Source organism: Crocodylus porosus, unplaced genomic scaffold (genome assembly GCF_001723895.1).
Source record: "Crocodylus porosus isolate Cpor-Errol unplaced genomic scaffold, CroPor_comp1, whole genome shotgun sequence".
Classification (NCBI taxonomy): domain Eukaryota; kingdom Metazoa; phylum Chordata; order Crocodylia; family Crocodylidae; genus Crocodylus; species Crocodylus porosus.
The window spans coordinates 55,117,626-55,127,281 of NW_017728931.1; the positions used below are offsets into that span (position 1 = coordinate 55,117,626).

General features: G+C 46.8%; 1 protein-coding gene across 6 annotated transcripts in view; it reads right to left on the reverse strand.

Annotated features, from left to right (window-relative positions):
• Window positions 1-7,436, reverse strand: part of LOC109316761 (uncharacterized protein C3orf20-like) — a 58,244-nt gene extending 50,808 nt beyond the window's left edge. For all 6 annotated transcript variants that reach the window (XR_002102913.1, XR_002102914.1, XM_019545064.1 and 3 more), the window contains exons 1-3: window positions 7,259-7,436; window positions 4,885-5,113; window positions 3,687-3,791 (exon numbers count right to left, since the gene is read on the reverse strand). Coding sequence is in view for 4 of the 6 variants with exons in the window: in XM_019545064.1 (XP_019400609.1) it covers window positions 3,687-3,791; window positions 4,885-5,113; window positions 7,259-7,283 (359 nt within the window). In the remaining 2 variants the exon portion in view is untranslated. The remainder of the gene's footprint in view (window positions 1-3,686; window positions 3,792-4,884; window positions 5,114-7,258) is intronic.
• Window positions 7,437-9,656: the final 2,220 nt, after the last annotated feature.

Here is a 9,656-nt window from a genome sequence, read left to right on the forward strand (position 1 = left end):
GGGTGCACTAATGGGGGTTGATACTAATATCTGATTTTTAAGGAGGCATATTGGCCAATACTGATCCAATTTCCAATACAGCGTCGAGAGTTGTCTCCAGCTGGCAAGTCTGTTGTGGTGGAAGGGGATAAGGGAGGCAAGGGGAGTGGTGGGGGAGCAGATCAACCTCCCCCCTGCTGTGAAAGAGGGGCAGGAGCAGGCGCTGCCTGGTTGGGGCGAGCTGCAGTTGGGCGGGGCACAGGATTGACCTGTAGCTCATTGTGGGGGTGGTTCCCACCACTGTGCACCCCTGGAGGGCACAGGGGGGTGCCCCTCAGATCTGTGCAGGCAGGCCGCAGCTGCAGACTGGAGCCGAGGCTGCACCAGGCTCTTCTCACTGGGGCCTGGGGCAGGGGCTATGGAGGGGGCTGCAACCACCTCAGATTTTGCCATGGCTCCCTCTCAGTGCTGCCACCACCATGTGACTGGTGTAGCTCTGGCTCTTCCCAGTGCATGGGGTAAGGTGGCGGCTGAGCCGGGAAGAGCCAGGGCTGCACCAGGTACACAGCAGTGCTGGGAGCTACAGTAAAATTTTGAAGTGGCTGCAGCCCTTTCCATAGCCCCCACCCTGAGCCCAGCCCCCAGTGAGAAGAGCCCAGTGCAGCACCAGCTCCAGGCTGATCTGGGGACACGTGTGCACGTCCTGGAGTGCGCACAGCTGTGGGAGCTGCCCCCCTGATGAGCCATTGGTCTGTCCCGTGCCCCACCCCACCCTGGCTGGGCAGCGCCTGTCCCTGTCCCCTCCTTCACCATGGGGGTAGGGAGGTGTTGATCTGCCCCTCCTCATACCCCTTCCCTCCCCCTTTCCCTTACTACCTCAACAGACTTACCAGCTGGAGGCAACACTTCATGCTGCTGGGCTGTGCTCCTCGCTGTTTCAGTGCTGCACACCCTCCTAGCGATGTCAGGATGAAACCCTATTCCGGTGCCTGTGCCAGCATCTGTGCTCCAGTCTCCTCCCCACTGCTACCCATCTTGGCTCTTACGGTGAGTGTCATGGTGCTCTGGTTAGGGGTCTGGGCCACACTGGGGGGGCTCCTGTCTCCCCTCTCACAGTGGGGTATATATCTTAAACAGGAAGGCTGATTCTTTTGCCCAGAATAAAAGTACTCTACTTTGATTTGTGCTCCAAAACCAACTGCTTAGCAGCAGCAGTGGCATCTGTTTTCCGGCAAATGAGGGAGTCAATTGACTTAATAGCTCATTGTTCTTCACTTTACAGGTGTTACCAGTTGTATCTCCCTTAACTGATCTTGATATTCCACTAATCAAGGTAGCCTTTTTAAGGGCAATGTTGGGGTCTACTAGCGTCTCCTGGTCTCTCTCCTATTTCATTGTCTTGTAGACCTTTTAACTCTGTCCTTGCTCTATGTGGCTATAACTTTAGAAAAATCTTTTTTTTCTTCATTCTGCCTTCCCCAGATCAAGGGGCATATTTTATTTCAAGACATGTTGTATGTTAGAAAATACAGTACTATCTCCCCATCTCCACTATAGACTTCTACATAATTTCAGCTAAAAACCTGCCATACCAATCTGCACGATGGTATCCCCACAACATAATTTCTTCACATGGAGCAAATTCTTTCTAAGATTGGTAAAGGCAGCAAAAATAATTCTGGAGCCAATAGGTACCTACACATATGCCCAGTGCATGCTCCAATGTGTGCTAATTGTAGCAGCACACCTTTGGTGCTTGCCACTTTAAGGACTAAGGCAGGCAGCTGGCAGGTGCCTGATGCGGGCGGGCATTTTCAAACATAGGCTAGCCAGGCAGTTGGCTGCTTGCAATCAAGGGAGCAGTACCATCCAGCTGCCTCATGGCATAAACCATTCTGGAGGTAAGGGTAGGAGCTAGGGGGTGGCTTGGAGGCTCCTGGTCCTGGGCATGACCTAAAACTGCACCCTGCCAAGGTAGGGAGGCCTGGTGGGGCTCCTTGTGGTGTGGGAGCCCCCAAGAAGTGCCAGGACCATGAACCTCCTTGGTGGTAATAGTGTGAGCAGGGGGAGCAAAGGGGGCCAGGTGCATTAGTAGTGAGAAACTTGAGCCCAACAGGGATGTGAGATCCTGGAGGCCCCAGAGGGGGTAGCTTGTGGAGTGTAGTGTGAGGGCCTTCTCAGAGTAGGGTGCAGTAAGGGGCACCTGAAGGACTGAGTGTGTTGGGGTGCAGAGTAGGGTTATGAGAGTGGTTTGAAGGACTGCATCAGGGGCGTACGGAGTACGGCTGTGAAAGCATCTTGATGGGCAGTACATGGGTCAGCCCCAGAAGTGTGAGCATGAGAGCAGTTGCCCGGTGAGGGGCTTCAGGCAGAATCAGTCCAAGGTTTGGAACGAGGCTAGGACATGTAGAGTAGGGGAACTCAGGGGAACCGAAGGACCGCATGGTAGGGCCAGTGTGCAAGTAGCAAAGCCTGATGGCCCAAGAGGGGCCACCCAAGAGAAGCAAGGGCAATGGAGTGTGTCCCAGTAATGGGCAGTATGCCAGAGGCCCCTGTGAGGGGGGTGGAGTGCAAGAGGCCTCCTTTGAGAGCAGGGTGCAGAATGAATGTGAGAATGAATGGAGCCCAACTATGGACTGAGCTTGCTCCAGTCTCAGACCGGGGAGCAATTATAAACAGGATACCATCTGCAAGGTATGGGCCGTGGTGTAGGGAAGGTTCAGAGCCATGGATAGTGCCCCCTGGCATCAGGGCAGGGAATGGGCAGCCTCCCACTTAATAAATCAAGTTAACAATCAAGTCGTGGCAGGCGAGTCAGGACCGACTGCCATAGGCAGGTGGGTGGGCCGCTTTGAGATCCGGCCTCAAGTTTGTCCCGTCGCACTAATTAGCATGCATTGGAGTAGACTTAATTAATAGACCCAAGCCAATGTCTAGTTCCCTGAGACAGGATCAGGATCCCTCAGATGTTTTTTCTTGTCCCTACATATCTTCTTGCCTTGGCTGCCAGGTAAGCCAACTTTTAACAGGCTGGGTATAGGGTACTCTTCACCCTGCCTAGTCTGTGGGCCAAAATATTACTTGCATAGCTAAGGTAGTCATGTAATTGTTGCTTACCTATCTAAAGATGGAGCTGCCAATTTAACTTTGTATACCATATCCATAAAACAGGGCTACAGTTCTGCTTTGGCATTCTTAGAGGCAAGAGAAAACTGTTTCAGCTTTCCTGTCCTGAGTTAATCATTACTTTGCAGATGGAATTATAGGCTGCTTTGTAAATTGGAATACATTGATCCTTTGTATTCTTTGCCCATTTTAGGGACTTACTGAGTTTATATATCACATAATGAGTATTGAATAGAGGGTATTAACAAATGCAAGTCTGATTTAAGGAAACAGCTAATGGAAACTCAGATCTGACAGCAAGGCATCAGATCCCCAGAGGATGAAGCAACACAATGTCATATCATTCTCCTGTTATTAGACTCTGCAGACAACATGTTTGACAGCTGTGAATTGCATCCATTTACAGTTAATATTCTTAATGCTTTATAATGCAATATTAAGTAATGGGGTAGAATCACAGGGATTATACACATAGTGCATGTTTGACTCTTAGCCAGCTCTGAAAATTAGATGTCAGTAAAACAATGATTACTGTTTGTATTAGAACCATCATTGTCCAGCTTCTGCTCAGATTTCCTTACCCTGAACTGTAGAAGTTCTGTAATACAGGTGTGCTTTTATTTAAATTGAACCGAGTCACATGTGGTGCATCTACATTGATACTGCTGGTTAGTAAGGTGGAAACTCTGTAAAGAATAAAACACCAAATAAGTGATAGCTTAAATATCAGGGAAACAATACAGATGTATGTTCTGTAGGACCAAGATGCACCTGTTACCTATTTATGGGTCAAGTCAGTTTTCACTTAACTGTCAATGCTGTTATTATAAATCACCTCTTGGCATAAAAGCAATGATTTAGATGGTGATAAGAAAAAGATTCAGAACTATATAAAGACTTAAAATTATTCCTGAAGGGTGAGGAAAATAGACCATGCACATTTACATGTGATGCTACACTGCCGTAGCAACATGCTATGGCGATGTAGCATTGACTGGCAAAAACTGTGATGCCACAACTATGTCACTGTAGCAACTCACTCGCTCATAGTGTGCTGTTGCAGTGACATAGCAGCTAAAGATAACCATGTGCAACTGCCACAGTGCAGTATGGGCTGTTACTATGCCATCATTTAATAGTTCCAAAAGGAAATACTAAAAGACGGCGCAGTAACAGCACTATACGGCCACATGTAGACAACCCCAGGACTGAGAATAAAAACTAACACATTAATTTCTCTGATTTTTAATTATGTGATTCCAGTGAGACAGAAGTCACATACTACTACCCCGGATGAAGCCTTGGAAAGTAGGACTCAAATTTTTTCAGGCTTTGCATGCAACGTAACAATTGCTTATAGGGAGTCATTTGGAGGACTGGGGCTTTAGAATATAAGATTCAGGTCAAGGGGTGGTGCTTGCATGTGTGCATGTATACATCTGTGCATGCGCACATCAATGAGTAAAGTGATACCACATTATCTTATAAAGGCATCACTTCTGAACTAAGTTTTTCACATATTGTTGTAATATACTGTTATTCAATTAAATTATATTTCAGCATTGTTTCTGACCACCTTTCCAAACCTCTCCTGATTTTTCTGCCACTATTTGTTGTTGTTTTTCCAAGATCACAAAGGGAGTAGACACTGGTTCTGAGTTACTAACATCTAAGCTTAATGAAAAATAATTTAAAATTCACCAGACTGTACAATTAAGTGCTCATAATAGAACTATTTCAGTGGACAGAGAGAAAGTAACTGCTTTCTTTTTTTTTTACCTTGGAGAATAAGATGATGGCTCCCGCTGCATGTTGCACGCAGGAGCTAACTGGAAACAATCCAGCAGAAGTGGGCTTTCTGATTTGGCAGCAGTACTCTCCTCTCTCCTCTCTTCCTGTGGTTTCCATACAGTTGAGTTAGCCAAGGGAATATCTACAGGCTGATTCTGGCATTTTCTTAAGGTTCTTGGAGTAAGATCAGGCATTTTGTGAATGTCTGAGTCAGTTCCTGAAATACAAGACCACCACGACACCAGTGAAGTCAGCCTTAGGAGACAGAAACAAGCATTAACCCCTGATCTTGCAACTGACTGTGCTCATGTGTCTATAAGTGGAAATTTTCTGCTGTGCATTCTGTATGAAAATTAAGATAACAGAGCCACCCCATGAAGAAATGTATTTCCACTTCTCCTTGACCCTGGAAATTTGAGAAGTGTGCCCTCAGCATGCAGGAGGGGTTAATGTAGTAGAGATCACTATAGAGGGCAGGGGAAGCAGGGTTTAATAAATAAACTCTATCAAATGGAAGATTTGCTGGACTGGTTGCTAGTTCATCAGTTATGGAGCAAATCACAAGTGTTGACAATAGCATTGACAAGGTATAAGAGAGAAAAGTAATGAATATCATTATGTCCCTTGGACTTAATCCCAGAAAGAGGGTTCTAATATTATGGAATTATTATTCTCTTTAGAGCAAATCAATTAGAGAGGGTATAAAAACAGGCATTGCAGTTCTTTTGAACCAGAAGAAAATGGTTGATGTGGCTGGTATATTTGTCAGTGCTCACTGGGTGGAAATCACACTTATGAAAGGGTCAGCTTTAGGTTTCTTTATCACTTAAGTTCCATAAAGTTCTCATACGGCATGTCTACACATTCATTAATGTACCTTTGCTTCTGCTCATTAAGTTTAGTACCTCTAATATGAGGTACTAGATAAAGGCGCAGTAGCTGCACTAATGCACAGTAGCAAAGGCACTTTTTTTTTGTGATGCTTAATGCACAGCTGACTAATTCTACTGCACATTAGCATGTTTTTTTCTGTGACATGCTAATGCTCAATAGAACAGTTCACTGTGCATTAAGGCATCTCATGTAGATGCCTCCAAAATAAATAATCAGGTGTGTTTCAGTCTGTATATTGGCCTTAAGCTTAGACATGAATGTTGCTCAGACAAAAGTTATGTTCATTTCTAATTCTAATGTAATCAATGTAATAGCAAACATATAAGAAAAACTAGCTTCAACATAAATTCATTATAGGGATATATTTTCTTCACATTTTCCATGGCAGTGGTGGTGCCCCGCAGGCGGCACTTGCCCACTGGCACCCAGCCCAGGTGGTCCTGGGGGGCACCACAGCGACAGAGGGAAGCACCAGCTCCCCTGCAGCTGCAGAGGGAAGTATTGGGCCTCTGCTCAGCTCAGGCAGACAAGCAGGCTCAAGGAGAAAATAAAAAGTTCAGGCTCCTCACCGCTTTTTTTTTCTTCAGTCAAGCCTACCTGCCTGCATGGCCTGCCACCAGGTCACACAGTCCCTGACCTGCGTGGGGCCTGGGGCTTCTCTCCGTGGCTGTGACCCCCCCGGGACCACCCGAGCCGGGTGCCAATGGGCAGGTGCTGTCTGAGGGGCACCACCACCATGGAGGAAAGCACTGTGGTCCCATGCAGCTCAGGGGCTGTGTGACCTGGCAGCAGCTCACCCCCTTTCCCTCGCTGTGGGAGAAGCAGGTAAGCTCCAGCACTCCTGCACCACCCCGTCACCTGGGATCGCGCATGAACGGCTGGCTTGCAGGGTGGTAAGGTGGCAGGAGGATTTGCTGGTGGCAGGAGAAGATGGCAGGGGTGCTGGAAGCCCACCAAGCTCTGAGCATGTCAGCTTCCAGTGCCCCATGCACTGTTGCATTTTGTTAGGTAGCAAACTAAAACACCTCGGAGGTGTTATATCTTGCTATATTACAAAGTCATTTAAAGCGAGTGTGCAAACAGCAACACCATTAAATGGGAATACGCCGTCGAACATGCAAACAGCAATGCCATTAAAGCTGTGCAAAAGAGCACTTAAGCCACTTTGGAGGCCAATTTTGTGGTGTGTACAAAGAACTGACTTCTCCAGAAGTATTCATGTGAGTAACTGCTTATTAATGTGAGTAAAAGTCCTTCCAGCTTTCTGTGGTTTTCAGTGCACAGTATTTTAAAATCAGAAAGCCAATGGTGTATGCGGCTCTATAAAAATCTATCATAAGACGAAGAACACAAAAGACAGGCCTGGTGTTATTTTGTTTGCCACAAAACCTGTTGACTAAAATTGAAAATCTAAAAAATAAAAAGCTAAAATTAAAATTGCCCCCAAATTATTCCTGCTGTGACTGACCCAAAGCCATTCGATAATACTCCATCCAGTCATCCAGAATATTTTTGATCTTTTGCTGCAGCTTTCTTAATTCTCTGGCTGCACTGAAATAATTTCTGTGGCTTTTATTCTCCTCTAGAATTTCAAGCGTCTTCAGCGGCTCTGCGAACTTAAATTTTTTTAAAAACAGAAAGACAGAAAAAACATTTTGAAAATTACACTTGATTGATGTTTAATACTGCTAAAACAGACCTTGAAATAATTTAATGAAATATATAAGACCTTTTAAATTAAGCTCAATACAAGTTGGTTTCAAAATAATACTAAACAGCCCCCCTCCCTCACTGAAGCCCCAGACTTTTTGAAGCCACCCAGGATTGGAAATTAGTGGGTGCTATAGAACATATTTATCTTCTGCTCCAACAACTGAATTGGGCAATTTAGTTCTGATTGGGGTCCCATAACAGGCTTCTTCTTCCTTTGCTGCAGGATAGGAAAAGGGTCCAAGATGCTGCTTACTGTACCTGAGGTTATCCATTTATTGGACTAACTGTTGGACTAGGCTGATGCAAGTCCCTCTGCCTTCTCACTCCAGTGGTCAAAAAAAATGTCATATTTTTGTTTTGAACATTTTTTTGCAAAAAGCACAAGGCAGATGGTCTAGTGGCCAGATTAAACATTGAATTAATTTTGAGGGCAGTGGCTTTTTCCATCCAACTTTGTCTCCTAAAAGCCCACTTCACCTCCATTTTGCCCTTGTATCTTTTGGGGCCTCTCTGAGCGTTTGTAATCTGAGAGTGGTTTCACTATACATGGAGAAAAATGAGTAAGCAGAGTCATCTCAAACTGCAAAAGGATGGAGACACCGTTAATATTGATATTATGTGATAGAAATAGACTCCCCCTCTATGCGCTCCTGAGAAGTCCAGAGGCTTTGAAAGTTCTAACACTGCACTTTGCTTCCTTTGATGGCCTGCCACATCCTGCAATCTGACCAAGTGCCTCTTTTTGGAAATGACTCCCTGGATTTGGAGAGTGGGGCACAGATGGGTCTCAGCCTTAGCTTCTACACTACAACTAGGGACCTACTGAAATTGTGGATGTTGCAAAATCCAGCACTGCCCACAAGAGTGGGCAATACGAAATCCATGGGGAAAAAAACGCAAGAAAACTTACTGAAAATAAAATGCTGGCTCCCCAGAGGGAGCAAGGGGTCTGCCTGCTCAAAGGGCTGCTGGCAAGATGGCTTCTGCCTCCACCCCTCACCACTGATTGCCTGCAAGGGCTGCTTGTCTTGTGGCTCTGCTCCTCTCCACCAATTGGTGCTGAGGGGTGGGGCCACGTGACAGACAGCCCTCAGTCAATCAGCAGTGAAGGACAATCAGGGGCATGGGGGGGGCACGGGGTGCCACACTTCAGTCATGAAATGGCTGCCCAGCCCCACATTCTGCCTGCAAAATTGGGGGGCAGGCGCCTCAAATTTGGTAGGTCCCTAAATTGAAGTTATTGCACCTGACTGAGAATGATGAGACCTACCAGTCTGCAGCCCCCTCTGGTCCAAAAGCAGAGTACTTCAGCTAGTGAAGAGAAATCTCAAATGATGGAGCAGGCTACTCTAAAGCAGTGCCCTTTTCAGTGGTGGACCGACAGAGGGGGCAGGAAGGGGCCATGGCTCCTGGGCGCTGGCGTGGGGGAGGCACCAGCTGGGCCCTTCAGAGAAATCTGTGGCCGCAGGGGACCCTGCAGAGCCAGCGGTGGTGGCCGCAGCCATGTTTGTTGTGTGGCCTGCCCCGTGGGTTGGATGTTTAGTTACCTGTTCCAGCCAGACATTCCAGCCACCACCCTTCCCCCCGCATTTGGTGTGCTGGGACTTTCATTTAGTTCCTGGCCAAAACAGATAACCAAACAGGGGTGGGAGTGGGAGACTTTAAGTATTGCTATGAGAAGGGGGGGAAGGGGAAGGAGGGGGTGGGCGCAAATGCAAGCATTGGCCCCCAAGTGCCAGAGATCCACTGTACGTCACAGGCCCTTTTAAGGGCCCACACACAATGTCAAATGCATCCACATGCACATGGAAGCATAATCACTGTAATATGTTCAGATGCAGAGGCTCCCAGTCAACACTGTGCTTAGGGATCCCCTACTCCCGAGGAAACAGGGGATGTGTGATTGTTTCTGCAAAAGCTCCACCTACTCCTCTGCTCAGTGCGAGTGCCTCTGCCTGCAGAGCACCCTGCAGTATCTTGTTGTGGCTGTCTCAGAGGTCATCTGGAAGATTTTCCATAGCTCCAGCACAATGTCCTCTGGCTGAGAAGGGAGTGAAAAGCTAAATGTTTCTCCTGGTCTCTCTTAGAAAAAAAAGTTCTTAAAAATAGCTTTGGCACTCAAAGAGTAATAAAGACTTCCTCAAGGAAATGCA